The sequence below is a fragment of the Podarcis bocagei genome (assembly GCF_964188305.1).
Source record: "Podarcis bocagei genome assembly, chromosome: 16".
NCBI lineage: Eukaryota > Metazoa > Chordata > Lepidosauria > Squamata > Lacertidae > Podarcis > Podarcis bocagei.
This window is the reverse complement of record NC_138142.1, coordinates 24345578-24363116: the sequence shown is the minus strand read 5'-3', so window position 1 is coordinate 24363116 and position 17539 is coordinate 24345578. Positions and strand designations below refer to the sequence as shown.

The 17539-nt window shown below is 48.9% G+C and overlaps 1 protein-coding gene across 1 annotated transcript in view; it reads left to right on the top strand.

The window, feature by feature from the left end:
* KSR2 (kinase suppressor of ras 2) overlaps positions 1-17539 on the top strand; it is a gene marked incomplete at its 3' end in the record, with an annotated part of 190741 nt that overhangs the window by 147715 nt on the left and 25487 nt on the right. The window contains exon 15 of the mRNA XM_081175270.1: positions 17421-17517. Within this exon, the coding sequence (XP_081031396.1) occupies positions 17421-17517 (97 nt within the window). The remainder of the gene's footprint in view (positions 1-17420; positions 17518-17539) is intronic.

The window sequence follows — 17539 nt, the reverse complement described above, 5'->3', positions numbered from 1 at the left end:
TGTCAAGGACTGCAGAGTGCAAAACATTCCCGTTTGGCCTGTTTGCACCAAACTGTGAGTCCTCTTTTGGCTAAGAGGCATCGCTCGTCCTTGTGGAGCTCTGCAAAGCACATCCAAGGTCTCCTTCTTGACAGCTTGATGAGCCAGCTAGGCTAAGACGGTGTGCTTGATGCCTTAATCTTGGTTTGCAGGGTTTCCTGCTCGGCTTTTCCATCAGTTCCCAGCCTCCTTTCCAAAGTCGGAAGTGTAAAATTATTGTATCGTCCCCAATCTAACAGGGACATTCTCGGGTTGTGATCACTGAGTGCTTCCCCTCTTGTTTAATTACAGTTATTTATTTATTGGCTTAGTAAATTTCCATACACCCTTCATCCGAGCATCACAGGGTGGTTTATGATAGAAAATACAAAAATAAGAAAGGAAACATGGTAAGAAACAATAACAATACCCTCCTCCCAGTTTAAAAGGACATAAATTGTTTAAATAAAAAAAAAATCCTTCCAGTAGCACCTTAAAGACCAACTAAGTTAGTTCTTGGTATGAGCTTTCGTGTGCATGCACACTTCTTCAGATACCACACTTCTTCAGATTCTTCAGATAAATTGTTTAGTTAGCCAAAGCCTGGGAGAAGAGGAGTTTTTGCCTAGCGCCTAAATATATGTAGTGACGACTCCCAAGCAAGCCTTGCTGGAGAGAGCATTCCACAAATGGGGAGCCACCACAGAAAAGGCCCGTTCTCATGTTACCACTCTCCAGATCTCTTGTGGAGCAGGCATACAAAGAAGGGCCTCCAATGATGATTGCAGGGGGCTCTGGGTCGGTTTATTTGGGGAGAGGCGGGCCTTGAGGTATGGGGTCCCGAGCCATTTAAAACAAGCCCTTTGAATTGTGCTCAAAAAATGATTGGCAGTCTCCTCTGAGTAGGACTAGCATTGGATACAACCCAAAGCATGGAAAAGACCCATCAGTTAGCTGATGTATAATAGCTGGCATACAGGTAACAGCCACATTCAGGGATAATAATAATAATAATAATAATAATAATAATAATAATAATAATAATAATAATTTATTTATACCCTGCTCATCTGGGCGGCTTCCAACAAAAGATTAAAAATACATTAAATCCCCATCTCTTCTTCAGTATCTGGTGGCTTAATTCATGTTTTCTGCATCTGGGAGGTCTGCTTGACAGGCATCTTGTTTATAATAATACAAGGTGATCCAAAGGCTTTTAAACATTATTATTTATTCTGCTCCTCACCTTCCACTTTCTTAAAGGTATAAGCCTCTCCAAGGACAGGAAGTGCAGCTCATGGCCCATTTTCAGAGTTGGGCAGGAAATGCCACCAGCAGGGAGAGGGCCGGGGCCTGTTTCAGACGGCTCATCCTCATCCACCAGGAAGTCCAGCACCTGCGGGGTGGGGGCACCTGTTGGTGGATTCCTTGCCCTCCCCCAGCATCCAGTTCAGTACCTTCACCCCATCCCTCCTCTCCCCCTGACCAGCCCTGCCAAGAAGTCTCCACGCAGAGGGCAGAGCGACCAATTTGTGTGCAGAGTCTCGGGGGTGCCACAGGGGGCTCTGCAACTATTATGCAGAATAGGAAGCAAGAGGTTTGGGGGGAGGGTGCTGAATTTTGGTGTTGAACTGTGCACCACTGAAACCTGGGACCCTAAGGTCCGTCACTGCTCTGCAGAAACTGGTGGAAGCTCTCCAACATTTTGGGCAAGGCGCCTCTCCCATTGCTACCTGGAGATGCCATTGGGGGATGGTGTAGTGGTTAAGAGCAGTAGTCTCGTAATCTGGTGAACTGGGTTCGATTCCCCACTCCTCCACGTGCAACTGCTGGGTGACCTTGGGCCAGTCACACTTCTCTGAAGTCTCTCAGCCCCACTCACCTCACAGAGTGTTTGTTGTGGGGAAGGAAGGGAAAGGAGAATGTTAGCCGCTTTGAGGCTCCTTCGGGTAGTGATAAAGCAGGATATCAAATCCAAATCCAAACCTGGGACCTGTTGCATGCAAAGCACCTTCTCTTCCCCTGAGCCACGACCCTTCCCCATAAATGAAGCCTCCCATGTTTCTGCGATGGGGCGGCCAAGACCCGCGACCTGCGTTTCCAGTCTAACTTTGAAAAGTCAGGCTCCTTTTCCAGAGAGCTCCCTCGTGGGAGCTTATCTCCGTCTTCAAAACCGTATTGGATCTCGCGCGAAAGTGTAAACAGCTTCCCAGCTCTAAGGTCCTGCTGTCGCGTTGATTAAACAATCATAAAAGGAAACGCAGTGTTTAAACATGGAAGCCTTTGATGAAATATTAAAGGCAGCCCTCTCCCCTGGGCTTGCTAAAGGGGCCCTCTGGCAATATGGAAGCTGAGATACATGGTGCTCCTCCCGCCCCCCATCCCATTCATGTCACTAATGATGCTCGCTTTTGGAGAAGGTTGCTCGCCTCCAGCAGCTGGTCTCGGGAAAGCCAGGCTTAATTAGGCGCCGCTAGGTCCCTTGCACATCTTACTATCTCCCATTTAATTATGGCTCTGCCGGAGAAATAACTGGGTGAGACACCAGCCTGATCCTTCTAGGGGAAAAACTTCTCTAGATGAAACAGGTCCTTTACTGTGTCTCTCTTTTCTCCCTCTCTCTATGTCCCCCTCAAGGCAAAGAAAACATGTTTTAACGACATGGAAATCATTTTATTAGATGCGCTGCACATTATCGGTTGAACATCGAGAGAACTTGTGTGATGTGGGTGTTTGTGGCACCTGGGAAGTATTGCTTTAGTACTGTAGCACTAACTTTCTTACATGATCGGCTGCTACACAAACTGTGGCATGACAGCCTTACCCTATTCTCTTGACTGTAGTTTGTTTCAACATATTTTAATAATGTATTTTTAAATTGTTGTAATCTGCATCGTGGGAACTCATTGATTTACTGAGTGATTTATTGCATTGGTATTTCACCCTTCTTCCAAGAAGGCCATGGTGGTGTACATAGTTTTCTCTGGCTCCTCATTTAATCCCCACAACAGCCCTGTGAGCTGTCGATGTTTCCCTTTTTTTAAGGGAAATTCCCTTATTCCGAATAGGATTCCTCGTAAGAAAATGGAAAAGTTGATAGCTATGCCCAGTGAGCTTCATGGCTGAGTGGCAATTTGAACCCTAGTCTCCTGTGTCCTAGTGAAACACCCTAACCCCTACGCCACACTGGCTCATCACCCCATGGCGATCTACTAAATGATTTGCAATCATAAAAGGTAAAGGGACCCCTGACCTTTAGGTCCAGTTGTGGCCAACTCTGGGGTTGTGGCGCTCATCTTGCTTTACTGGCCGAGGGAGCCGGCATACAGCGTCTGGGTCATGTGGCCAGCATGACTAAGCTGCTTCTGGCGAACCAGAGCAGCGCACGGAAACTCAGTTTACCTTCCTGCCGGAGCAGTACCTATTTATCTACTTGCACTTTGATGTGCTTTCAAACTGCTACGTTGGCAGGAGCAGGGACCGAGCAACAGGATCTCACCCCATCGCTGGGATTCGAACCGCCAACCTTCTGATTGGCAAGTCCTAAGCTCTGTGGTTTAACCCACAGTGCCACCCGCGTCCCTTTTGCGATCATACTGCAGCATTTAAGGCCAAATTAGTTCAAATCAGGGGAACTTGCCACAGTGCAAAGGATTATAGAACAGAGGGTTGGGGTTGGGGGGGGGGGTTTGCTGGTGTGCAAGTCCTGCCGGAACAGTTGCAATGTGCAAGACTCAGTACTGTGCCTGCAAATCAGTATTTTATTGGAGGACATGTCTCCTGATGTCTTGTTATGAGCCATGCTGTGCTATTATTCAAGGCCTCCCTTTAGCTTGATTTGACTTTGCTGCTGAGAACGAATCCTAATTAATAGACAATCCAGACTGGCTCGTCTCGCCCTGCTTTGCACAGGCAATCCTGCACCCCCTTGCAGAGCCACAGTGGGGGTGGAGGGGAGCTGTGGGTGCAGTATATCCTGCCAGGGATATACTACCAGGCTCCTGTTCTGAATTTCTATCTTGCTTTTTCTTAAGAGGTGAGAGTAAGTCTCGTTTTAGTCGCGCAGACCTAATGAAAAGCATGCAGGCAATATCCATGCCAACTGCTCACTTAAGAAGCAACTCCGCAAAGATTTTCCACCTCATTAAGCCGCCGCACTCCAATATGTCTGGCTGCAGGCCTGGTGGGAAGAGGCCCTGAAACGGACTTGCCAAATCTGGCTGCAAGGGAGTAGGTGAAGAGATCCCAGAAAAGAGGCACTTTTAAACGTCGCTGCGAATTGGGGGGGGGGGGCAGTTTGGAATTCCTGGTGTCTCTGGAGCTAGAGGTTTAAGCGTTGCCACTTTGGAATTGCTAACGCTTCGAGAGATGTGCTGACTGTGTGTGCATTTTTGCTTTCTACCTGCTCATCCTGTGTAAGTCTCTTTTCCTCCTGAAGGCAATGACTCTAGGTTGTGTTTGCCCATGAAAACAGGGATGGGGGAACTTCCAAGGACCTTCCAAGAGCAAGGGAGCAAGGAGAAGAGATCCATGTAAACCTAAGGAGCTCTGCTCCTGTCATAGATGCTAGAGTCGGAAGGCACGAACCAGAGCTAAAGCATCCCTGACAGATGAAGGGGAGACCATTGGAGGTTTTAAAGCAGAGGTTAGGATGGCCATCTGTTTGCATCCATGGGTTAGGAGCACACTTTAAAAAGAGCAGCGTGCGCTCTCCTGGACGAAAGAGAGATCCATGGAAAAGCTTCCTGGGGCGATTTGAGGGCAGCCACAAGGAGATCTCTAAACATAGGGACATAGAAACTTGCCTTATACTGAGTCTGACCATAGCTCATTATGGTCTACATGGACTGAAGGCGGCTTTCCAGAACTTCAGACCCTTCTTCATCACACAACTCCCCACCATGGAGCTACAGCCCTTCCTTTAAAACATAGGAACATAGGAAGCTGCCTTATGTCAAACCAGACCATTGGTCTATCTAGCTCAGTATTGCCTGCACTGACTGGCAGCAGCTCTCTGAGGTTTCAGCCAAGGAGTCCCCCCAGCCCTACCTGGAGATGCTGCGGTTTGAAGGTGGAACCTTCTGCGTACAAAGCAGGTGCCCTGCCAATGAGCCACAGCTCTTCCCCACAAACAAAAGGCATTGGTGGACCTACATTTGGGGGGCTGTGAAGCTTAAACTGCTATGGGGCCCCCTTCGCAACCAGCAACGAGGTCTGAGTAACCACTGTTATCTTCTTCAATGGGGTTGTTCCACGACAGATCACCACAGATTATTATTTTTAAAAAATTAACTGCTACATCTCAGATTTTGCTTAAAATTGCTGCACTGGGTTATCTCATATTACATGAAGCATCTTTTACAAAATACTCATTTTTTTCTAGCAACCTGTTCACATAACAGTTTCATCATATGAGAGCTTCCTCACAGTGTCATTTTTCTCGAGACAATATGCATAAAGAAATTAAGTGCTCTTCAGCAGAACAGCCAAATTACTGTGACATCTTCCCTTTACAACGCCTGTGCTGCTGACTCTCAAACTTTGGGGTTGTTGAAATATATAAAATAAAGCAAAACAAAGCAAAGCAAAGCAAACAAAACAAAACAAAACAAGATTGATTTGAGATGTGCAACTCTAATTGAGTCTACTAGACCCAAAAAATTGTAAGCAATGTGGGCTAAAGTTGCTTCTGAGGCCCCTCTAGGGTTAGGTAACCCTGAAGCTGAAGCTTCATTCATTTCATAGTACAGTGGTACCTCAGGTTAAGAACTTAATTCATTAGCACACTTTAGCTAATGGGGCTTCCCACTGCCACCAAGCTGCCGCCGAGCAATTTCTGTTCTCATCCTGAAGCAAAGTTCTTAACCCGAGGTACTATTTCTGGGTTAGTGGAGTCTGTCACCTGAAGCGTCTGTAACCTGAAGTGTCTGTAACCTGTAGATCCATCCCTGTCTAAAGGATAACGAGGAGACTTGCTCCGCAGGGGTGCAGTTGGGGCAGGACTTGGGGCCAACACACTAGAGCCCCTCTCTACAGAATGGGCAGTAAGGCTGGCTGCCTGCATTTTGAACCCAGCGAAGTGATGATGCATGTTGCATATTCAGCTCCTGAGAACAGTAAGCACGGTGGTCAAAACTGCATAACTTAGCTGCTGTTTGCCAGACCAAAAGGTGACCTGCTGTGGACAATGAGCTGTTGAGCACCTTGCTCACATCCCCCCTCCACCTCAGGCAGTCCGCCCCCACCCCACCCTCCTGGCTCGCTTTGGTTTTGCTACGCAAGTCTCCCTTCTGGCTTTGAGCTTGGACATCTCCCGCTCTGCTTCCCGCCTTACACTCTTCTGCCATGTTCCTCCTTTAATAGCGTTTAAAGTAATGAAGCCCATATATCATATAATAAATAGCTATTGACTCCCGTCCACGGTCTGGATCAGGATTGATTGACCTGTGGGAATACTCTTTTCCTCAGTCAATAAGGGGCTGTGAAGGGGGAATAAATCTTGATGGAGACTGACAACCGGGGGGGGGGGGAGAAAGTCAATATACTTATTAATACATACATTAAATGAGCACACATCCTCCTCTGGGGATTGACGCCATTTCATTCTGACAGCTGGCGAGTGTGGTGGGAGGCAAGCGGTAGGGGAGATGAGGAAAATGATAGGGCTGGAGACACCTGAAATTTCTGCTGTGCAGCTTGCAGAACTTCCATCCTGCGGCCAAGGCTGGAAAGGGCGAACTTGCATGGCAGGTGGGGCTGGGGGGAACATAGAACCATAGAATTTTAGAGTTGGAAGGGACCCCAAGGATCACCTGGTACAACCCCTGCAATGCAGGGACCGCCGCTAAAGTATCCCAGGCAGATGGACAGCCAACCTCAGTTTTAAAAGCCTCCAATGAAGGAGAGCCCACATGGGAAGCTCCCTTGTATTAAATCGGACCATCTGCCCGTCTAGTGTGGTAGTGTCTAAAAAAGGTGGCGCTGTGGTCTAAAACACTGAGCCTCTTGGGCTTGCCGATCAGAAGGTCAGTGGTTCGAATCCCTGCGACGGGGTGAGCTCCCGTTGCTCGGTCCCTGCTCCTGCCAACCTAGTAGCTCAAAAGCACGCCAGTGCAAGTAGATAAATAGGTACCACTGCGGTAGAAAGGTAAACGGCGTTTCCATGCACTCTGGCACTCATCATGGTGTCCCATTGCACCAGAAGTGGTTTAGCTATGCTGGCCACATGACCCAGAAAGCTGTCGGCCTGAAAGTGAGATGAGTGCCGCAACCCCATAGTTGCCTTTGACTGGACTTAACGGTCCAGGGGTCCTTCACCTTTTTACCTTTTTAGTAGTGTCTGCAGTGACTGGCAGCAGCTCTCCATGATTTCAGTGGCCTACCTGGATATCCTGGGGATTGAACATGGGACGCAAGGCAGGCAAGAAAGACTCTCTTTCACTGAGCTATGGATTTTCCCCATAAGGAAATATGAAATTTGTTCTCTGGGTCCTGGTCCATGTGTAGTCCCAAAGCTACACAGTCTGCTCTTGTGCCTTTCCAGTCTTCCAGAGAGGGATCTCCCCCTGCCCTACCTAGAGATGCTGGGGATTAAACCTGGAGCTTTCTGGATGCAAAGCAGGTGCACTGCATCCAGAGAAAAAGGCAAGTCAAAGGTGGCATGATAACAGGTTTATAAGGTTGAGCATGGCATGGAGAGAGTGAACAGAGAATTCCCCCCTCCCTCTCTGATAATATTAGAACTACTGTGGACATCCAAGGAATCTGAATGTTGACAGACTCAGGGCGGATAAAAGAAAGCACTTCACCATGCAACCCACAGTTAAACTATGGAACTCACTCCCACTGGAGGCAGTGAGGGCCACCAACATGGATGGCTTTAAAAGAGGGTTGAACTAATTCATGGAGGAGGATGCTATTGAGGGCTATTAGCCCTGTTGGCTCAGCTGATGGCTCAGCAATACCTCCACCATTGGAGGCAACACTGCTTTTGCTGGAAACCACAGGAGGGGAGAGGGCTCTTGTGTCTGAATCCTGCTTGCTGGTTTCCTAAAGGCAACTGGTTAGCCACTGTGACAGCAGGATGCTGGACTAGATGGGCCATTGGCCTGATCCAGGAGCCTCTTCTTATGCTCTCTAATCCCTGAGCTACAACCTTCTCCAGATATTGTTGGATTTCCTACTCTCAACTTCCCATGATACGTGGCTCTATTTGGGCATTCTATGGTTTAGAAATAATTATGCCTCTGTATCACTTTTTGAGGGGTTAATACGATGCATCTGTGCCAGTGAATAAATGTGGACCTATCATGCTGTTTCAACTCCCTCCCTCCCTCCCTCCCTCCCTCCCTCCCTCCCTCCCTCCCTCCCTCCCTTTAGCTAGAGGGCAGATTTGAACTAAGCAAAGTTTTCTAATCAAAAGGTTCATCTCTAAAGGCAAAGTCCCTGCCTTCCTTCCCCGATACCTTCCTCCTCCTAATATTCCAAAGGCTGCTAATAACGTAGAATATATTAGGAGCCTTCAAAGGGAAAGGAAGGAGTCAAATATGCTTTCCATGTTACTAGACCTCGCCGAGCCAATTATAAGCACATCCCCCCCCCCCAAAAAAAGATGCAAAGGCAAAGAAGTTGACTAGTTTCCCATGGTGTGCAGGGAGCAGATAAGCTAAGGTGACCCTCTCCTCTTCTGTGAGTGAGTCATGGGAGCATCTTTGCGCCCCCCCCCGAATGGGAGAGGTTGCTTCCACTAAGGACGCACTGTGTCCCTAAATGGCTTGCTCCTAGCCTTCTCCTCAGCTTAGGAAACGTTAACCCGACTTTATCTTGTGTACCAGGTGTCAAGGGCTGCCGTCAAAAACATGCTGCTGTTTAAATAATGTCCATCATGCCTGTGTTTAGTAGCAAGCAGAGCTAGGCAAATGTGTGTGCCGATAGAGAAGATGGGGGAGAGGAAAAGTCTTATTCCCAGACTCTCATTTTCCCTGCAAAGGCACCTCCACGGAAAGTCAGAAGGCACGTGACAGCAGATGTCTTTCCTACACTCCTTGGCTAGGAGAGACTTTTCTCCTTCCTTCCATTACAAGTACTTACATTGAACTTTAATCCAGTTCATGCTTGTTTTTGCTGATAGTTCCTCGGGGGCGGGGGAGTGGGTAGGAATGTTGTTGTTCTGCACAGGCTTCTTTTAGGGCAGGGATAGCCAACCTGGCACCCTCCTGATGCTGTTGGACTATGGTTCTCATTGTCTCTACCCATTGACCTTGCTGGCTGGGGCTGTAGGAGTTGGAATCCAGTAACATCTGCAGGGCGCCGTGTTGGGCACCTTTGTTCCAGGCTATTGCAGATGCAACAATTCTATGATTCTGACATCCATCTTGTTTGCTGGTCAGTTTGCTTTGCATCAAGAAGAGAGCTGTCCATGGTCCTGACCACCACCAGCTTATCCTGAATGCTTGCTGTGCTTGGCCAGTACACTGCTGTGGCCTCTAGCTTGAAATCAGACACAAGGTGGGGTTAGCTGTGTTTAGTCATGCCTCGTCTTCTTTTCCTTTACTGGAATCCCCACGGTCCACAGATGTTTGCTTAAGCCACAGTACAAGGGTGCAGAGCTTCACCCCCCCTCCAACTCTAGGATCAAGAAGAAACTTTATAAAATGTGAATGCATTTTTTTTAAGGGATAGATGTACATCCATTTGGAACAGAGGTGGGCAACACCCCCCCCCCGATGTTGCTGGACTGCAACTCCCATCACCCTTGACCTTCCTGGATGGGGCCGGAGGCCAGCAGCATCAGGATTACACCCCATGCTGGCTTACCCCTGAGTGAGAATCTCTGGATTTATAGTCACTGCTGTGTAGATTTGTATTTGCAAATCACATCCTGAGGTAGTTTTGTATGGGGCTATGCTTTATACACCAACACTCTGAACTTTGCTCAGTAGCTAATTTGCAGCCAGTTGGCCTCTGTTTGTTTCCAAAAGTCCACCTTTGACTTTTGCAAGCCTTCCCTTGCGTGAATCAGACTCAGCTACCGTATGCCAGAGAAAGCAAAGAGCTATGACTTCCTGCTCTCTTGAGAAGTGCTGCATTCGGCTCCCTTTGCACCCAATTGGAAAATGCCAGAGGGCCGTCACTCCGGCCCCCTGCCCTTGTTCCTTCGCAGGTTGCAATGGACTTGTTAGCTTCCTTCATATTTTTCTCCCTGCCACCTCCAGCTCACGCAGATAAACAGAGGAGCCTTTCCTGCAAAGCAATTTGGGATTGGGCTTGCTTGGCTGAGCAATCTTCACACTCACCGCAAATTCCTCCAGCCTTTGAAATGGCCCGTTTCCCTGGGAGGGTGGGGGAATGTTGACAGTGGCGGAGGACTGCTATAAACATCTCTAAAATGACATGCTTTTTCCATGCATACTTAAAAGCCATTCATATTACCCCAAGCCCTCTGAGAGCAGGAACGCTCTTAGAAAAGTAATGTTGCTTGCTTTGAAAGCTTAACTTTCCTCAGGCCAATGGTTCACGATGCAGTGCACTGGGCTGGAGTTGGAGAGCTCAGGCCCAGAACTTTGGCTGGAGGCGAAGGCGAGTAAATGACCAAGTTAGGCTAACCTGCTGTCCCATGCCCACAGGGCCGTCTTTAGCATATGTGCCGCTGGGGTGCAAAGATCCGTCCAGCGCCCCCAAATTTAGTTAAACCGCCCCCAAATGAACTTTTAGTGAGCTTTTTTTGGGAGGGGCAAACACAAAGTTGTTGAGCTTTTGTTTGCTGACTCATTGGGAATATTTGGCGCTACAGAGTAACAGAGCGATGGAGGAGGGGGGTGGGGACTTTTTCTCCATTGCTTTTCACTGTCGCCAATCGAGAGGGGCCGGTATACAGTAGGTATACATTTGCCGCCCCCCAGAATTTGGTACCCGGGTGCCCCACACCCCTTGCACCCCCAGGTAAAGACGGCCCTGCATGCCCACCACCCCTGGCACTCGGCTCAACACCTGGCTTCACCAGGAGTTGTCCAGAGGAGCCAAGGATCAGGTTGACATGGGAGCACAGCAAGATGATGTGGCACCTCTACTGCTGGAGGCAGTATATTCCCCTGAATATCAGTTACTGGAATCGCTAGTGGGGATACTTGCATTTGGGTCCTGTTTGTGGGGTAGTCACTGTTAGAAGAGGATACTGGACCAGATAGGATCCAGCAGTCAGGATTTTGTTGTTGTTGTTGTTGTTGTTAATAGGATTAGATATATTCATGAAGGCTATCCATGGCTACTATGTGAGGGCTGCCATACTGGGACACGGGTGGCGCTGTGGTCTAAATCACTGAGCCTCTTAGGCTTGCCAATCAGAAGGTCGGCGGTTCGAATCCCCATGACGGGATAAGCTCCCGTTGCTCTGTCCCAACTCCTGCCAACCTAGCAGTTTGAAAGCACGTCAGTGCAAGTAGATAAACAGGTACCACTGTGGTGGGAAGGTAAACGGTGTTTCCATGCACTCTAGTTTCCATCACCATTGTGCCAGAAGTGGTTTAGACCTGCTGGCCACAGAAATTGTCTGTCGACAAACACTGGCTCCCTCGGCCTGAAAGCAAAATGAGCACCACAACTCCAGCATTTGGCTGGACTTAACTGTCCAGTGGTCCATTACTTTTACCTTTTTATGTCCAGATTTTCCTGGACATTACTCTTACTGGGATCTGAAAGGCGAAATTGATGTCCTGGGGGAAGTTCTGAACTTTTGGGTTTGTTTAAAAAAAGCTCAAGAACTTCTGGGGTGTCCTGGTTTTTTTTACTTTTTGAAAGATGGCAACCCTATGCCCCTGAATACGAGTTGCTCAGAATCACAAGTGGGGAGAGTGTTGTTGTGCTCAGGTTCTCCTTGTCGGCTTCCTTTAGGCATCTCATTGGCCACTGTGATAAGAAGAGGAAGCTGGACTCTTCTTAGGTTTTTATGGGAGCGGGAGAGGAAATAGAAGTGCCACATTCAATGAATCAGGGGGCAAAAAAGCTTCTCTGGCATATTAGCACTCCTTGCGGGTAGAGGATCACCCGTATACAAAGGAGCGCATCTGCCCAGGTGCTTCTAATTGGCAGATTAAATGGTGCCGGGAACCTTGTGTGCGGTGCTTGTCTAAGCCATGGCATAGTTCGCGCAGGTTGCCGGAGCTGGCTTTGCAGTTAACAGATGCAAATTTCCATTTATAAAGCGGAGCGTGCCTGGGTAAACGACCTGATTTATGAAGGGCCTACTTCAAGAGCAAATCAGGCAGCACATCTCACAAAAAAGAAGCCTGTGTTTCTTTTCTTTTCTTTCTTTTTTTACTTGCTACGCCTCTTAAACATGAGTCTCGATGGAGCTCCGGGTCAATAGGAACCTCGGGAAAAACATCGTATTCCCACCCCCACTCCCCCCACCCCCTGGATGGGCAAAGCAGAGGCGTTGCTATAATCCTTGCCTCCTTTGAGGTCTTTTCTTTGCCTCTTACAGCGCTAAAGAAACTGTAAGAAAATAACCCGGCGAGGATTTGAAAAGATCTCGCAGGTGGCTTCTGCTCAATAGCAACAGGTGCTGTGCCTTAGCAGAAAAAGAAGAGGCAGCGGAGTTATGTATGAGAGGCTCCCCCTTCTCCTCCAGCAAGGAGTTTCCATACCTCCCAAGATTTGCCACCAAAGTTTCGCAACAGGTTACTCATCCGCTGATGGAAAGCACTTGCGAGAGTGACTCAGCAATCGCTCGCCTCACTTTGTCTCCAGATCCAACAAACTTTAGTTTTTATTGTTTTAGTACAGTGGTGCCTTGGGTTAAGTACTTAATTCATTCCGGAGGTCCATTCTTAACCTGAAACTGTTCTTAACCTGAAGCACCACTTTAGCTAATGGGGCCTCCTGCTGCCACCGTGCCGCCGGAGCACAATTTCTGTTTTCATCCTGACGCAAAGTTCTTAACCCGAGGTACTACCGTATTTTTCGCCCTATAGGACGCACTTTTTCCACTCCAAAAATGAAGGGGAAATGTGTGTGCGTCCTATTGGGCGAATGCAGGCTTTCACTGAAGCCTGGAGAGCGAGAGGGGTCGGTGCGCACCGACCCCTCTCACTCTCCAGGCTTCGCGCAGCTTTCTGCAAGGCACGGGAGCCCGGCGCTGGGCTCCCACCACTTGCGGAGAGTTGGCTGCATGCTGAAGCCTGGGTGCGCTGTGCTCAGCATGCCCAGGCTTCGCGCAGCTCTCCGCAAGGCACGAGAGCCCGGCGCTGGGCTCCCACTGCTTGCGGAGAGTTGCCTGTTCTGGGGGCTGGGGTCGGGGGAAGCTCAGGCTTCCCCCGCCCCAGCCCCGTGCCTGGGGAAAAAATACCCCCCCTTTATTTCCCCCCCAAAAAACTAGGTGCACCTTATGGGACGGTGCATCCTATAGGATGAAAAATACGGTATTTCTGGGTTAGCGGAGTCTGTAACCTGAAGCGTATGTAACCCAAGGTAACACTGTAATGGTATTGATTATCCAGCAGTGGTTGGTGAGCCGAGTAAGGCAGAAGGAGGTTCAACTGCAGGTGGCGCAAGAGGCAATGACGGACAAGCCAAGTAATGACACATCTGAACCTTGGGCTTCTACTCAGATGGGATGAGCGGGCCTTGCTGTTCTACCCTTCGATGTAAAACAAGAAAGAAAGAAAAAGGCTCCTGTCTTGCAAGAGAAAGGAATGAATCCAGTGATGGTGCCTTCCCTCCCAGGCAGAGCTGTTGCTGCCACCAATGGTAGTTGGTGCCCAAGGGAACTGGTAGAGCAGAAGTTGGAGGGGTGAGCCTTTACAGTAGGTGGAGATAGAGACAGGCGATTCCAGGTTTGTCCCCATCCTCTTCCCTGCTGAGATCGACAAGAGTGACCCTGAGACTAAGGAGGTGGGGGCTGGCATCCCCGGATTGGATCATAGAATTGTAGAGTTGGAAGGGACCACGATGGCCATCTAGTCTAACCCCCTGCAATGCAGGAATCTTTTGGATGTGGACCAAATCCAGAGTGTCGTCCCTCAGACGGTTGGATGGCACCTTGCGCACCTCCTTCAAGCAACTCTTGCAACCAAGCTAGTGCCAAACTTATTGCTCTGCTTTCCTTTGGACCACATCAGCGAGGCTGAGAGTGGGGTCTTGTCATCTGGGCTGTCCAGGACCCACAGATACATTGCCCAGGTTTGTGTCCTAGAGAAGTCACTCCAGTGCTGCTAATACAGTGGAGGTGCACTCCATTGTCTCTTGAGATGAATGGATGGATGCTGACAAGTGCCACAAGACTCCCCCAACCCCATAGAAGGCTAGCACTCCTCTGGAAACTTCAGAAAATGGTGCCTCTTGTTTCATAAGGAAAACACAGGTGGAGGGTTTCCCTCCTCCTCCCTGTTTGCATTGGTGCCATTTTTTTTATTACAGACCATCTGCTCAATGATCTGAACCTCCTCACGGAAGGCCAGGCCAGACGGACTAATTCCATTCCTTGACTCATTAATTTCCGCTGTGCCTTCCTTTGGAGTTGATGTGCATGCCCTTCCGAAGCCTCGTTGTGGACCTGATTTGCAGACGCTCTCAGAGGGGTGGGCTGGGACAGCCTCACAGTTGGGTTCGCAGTTGCCCCATTGCCCGTGAGATGGGCTGTGACGATGAGGAATGCAGAGAAGGCCTTGCAGGGCGGGGCAGGAAAGATCTCGTTTGCCAAGTGGACCTTGTGCTAGAGTGTGGTGTGGAAACATGAGCAGGGAAAGTGTCCCTGGAGAAAGCTCTGCCCTATCTCATTCACATTTTGCATTCCCTTATGCGCCCAGTGGATTATTGGGTCCTGTTTTGCTTGTCAGAAAGGAAACCAGAGATGATCCCAAACTGGATATTGGGTGCATTCACACTGCCATTTATTGCGGTTTCCTGACATTTCCCGAACTGCTAATTTCTGCATTATATCCCGTGTTCTTTTTTCCTGGGGGTACTCAAGGGATTGCAGTACACACATCTTTTTCTTTCTTTCTAGAAGAAAAGCACTGGTTATTTCTCAGCTTTCACATGATGCAAAAGCCGCTTCCAGAAATATAGAGAGATATAGCGCATGTTTGGGGCTCATTTCTGAGTTATTTGCTTTCAGGGAAAAATCTGTTCCCTGGGGAGAAATTATTAGATAACAGGCAATCCTCATTTTGTGCGGGTGTTTTCTGGACCCCTGCACATGTTGACGGGGCCCATATAAAGCGTCCTTCCCTGTTCTGCCCTTTTAGTGATGTTTTAGGGTCACTTCTGGGTTCAGTGCCATGCTTGTGTGCATGGTCACTTGTCAGTTGGATACATGTAGCTTGATCATTGCCTGTGCTCTGAAAATTGTAGCTCTGTGTGGCGAATGGAACCTCCAGACAACTCTCAGTGCCCTTAACAAACTACACTTCCCAAGATTCTTTGAAGGAACTCGCGGCTGTTGAAAGTGGCAAGAGACTGCTTAAATTCAGATGGGACCTGAGTCGGGCCAGTGGTTCATCTAGCTCATTATTGTCTACACTGACTGGCAGCAGCTTCCTGGGGTTTCAGGCAGGGCTCCTTCCTGTCTCTAACTGGAGGTGCCAGGGATTGCATACCCTCCAACATTTCTCTGTTGAAAATAGGGTTAGGGTTCTATTCCATAATAATGATGATGATAATTTTATTATTTATACCCTGCCCATCTGATTGGGTTGCCCCAGGCACTCTGGGCGGCTTCCAACATATATAAAAAACATAATAACACATTAAAGAACTTCCCTAGACAGGGCTACCTTGGCTTCAGGTGTCCTCTAAAGGTTGTATATCTACTAATCTCATGGACTCAGGGGCTGCATAAGTCCATACCTTCCAACATTTCTCCGATGAAAATAGGGACGTCCTAAGAAAAAGTGGGACATTTCTGGGGTCAAACCAGAAACTGGCTTCTGTGAATCCAGGACTGCCCCTGGAAAATAGGGACACTTGGAAGGTCTGTCGTGTTGACCATGCTAAGCTAGGTGGCCCAGTGGTCTGACTCAGTATAATGAAGGGCTATGGCTCAGTGGTGGACCACTGGGATTTATCCCGGGACTTCTGCATGCGAGGCAGATGTTCTGCCACTGAGCCTCGGCCTCCCCCCCCCCTGCACACCGTCCTCCTACGGGCTTCTGAAGAGCGGCAGGTCCTGCCTCCGGTGTCGCGAGGAGGGGGAGGCAGGAGCAGAAGCTGCGAGATGTCTGCAGGGGCGGGAGAAGAAGAACAATTAAAAGCTGCGGCGCTCCTGTCATTAGCGAGAGAACCAGATGAAATTAACACCTGCGATCCACTCGGAGCCGCTTTTATTTCGGGGGGGGGGGGCTGGCTTATTATCTGAGCCCAGGTATTGCCTTTGCCCTCTCTCGCTTTGCCTGCAATGTGTGTAGGTGGGCAGGATTGCCTGGAGTGGGGAGGCAGCCTCTCTGGTGGGGAGAAAGTTGCGGCAGAATCCGCCCACAGGCTCCATTACATGATTCAAATGTCAATACAGGCTTTAATTGGTTTCAGTGTCCCCTCCTTTCCCTCCCCACCCCCCACTCTCCGACAGCTGCATTTGGTAATTAAGACTCCACAAATAGATTTCTCGGCAACAGGTACGGGAAAAGGGGGAAGTTTGGCGGTTCGTGTCTGGCGTACGGAGGACACTTTCCTTCCTTCAGCAAGAAGTCTCGTTCCAGGCCACGTTCATACCATACCTTTAAAGCACCGTGGTACCACTTTAAACAGTCGTGGCTCTCTCCCAAAGGATTCTGGGGGCTGTAGTTCATTTAGGGTGCTGAGACTTGTTAAGGAGATCCCTATTTCCCCTCCCAGAGCTACAGTTCCCCGGGATGAGGAACACACTGAGAATTGTAGCTCTGTGATGGGAATTCCTCCCAGAGCCCAGTCCTTGCAATTTTCCTTTTTCTTTTTAACAAAGAATGAAGGAAGCGTCTTGTGGTATCAATGTCCATCTGGTTCAGTGTCCTTTTCTCACAGTGACCAACCAGATGTCCCAATGAGGAGCCTGCAAGTGGGATCCGAGTGCGACACATCTCTCCACTTATGATTCCCAGCGACAGGCATTCAGAGGCATGCTGTCTCTGATAGAGGAAGCAGAAGACAGCCACTGTGCCTAGCAGCCATTGATGTCCTTGTCATCCACAAGGAGCTAAGAAAAGCATAAAGTTAGGGTCCAGACATCCCAAACTGGATTCATGTCCTTCTCACTGCATCCTGGGGTGTACAAGTCCCAAACCATTTTGATTATCTGGATGAGAAATTGCAATCCTTCTATCCATTTAAGTGCTTTGGCGTTTCCTCTATGTCCCGATCTTACAGCAATTTCCATGGGTTTGGTTTCCCATTCCTGCCGTTAATCCCGATTTCCCCATCTTCCTTTCCAGCTTGTGCAAAGGACGGACGCTCTACTCGGTGGTGAGAGATGCCAAGATCGTCCTGGATGTCAACAAAACAAGGCAGATTGCTCAAGAGATCGTCAAGGTATGAGCAATGGGGAATAAAA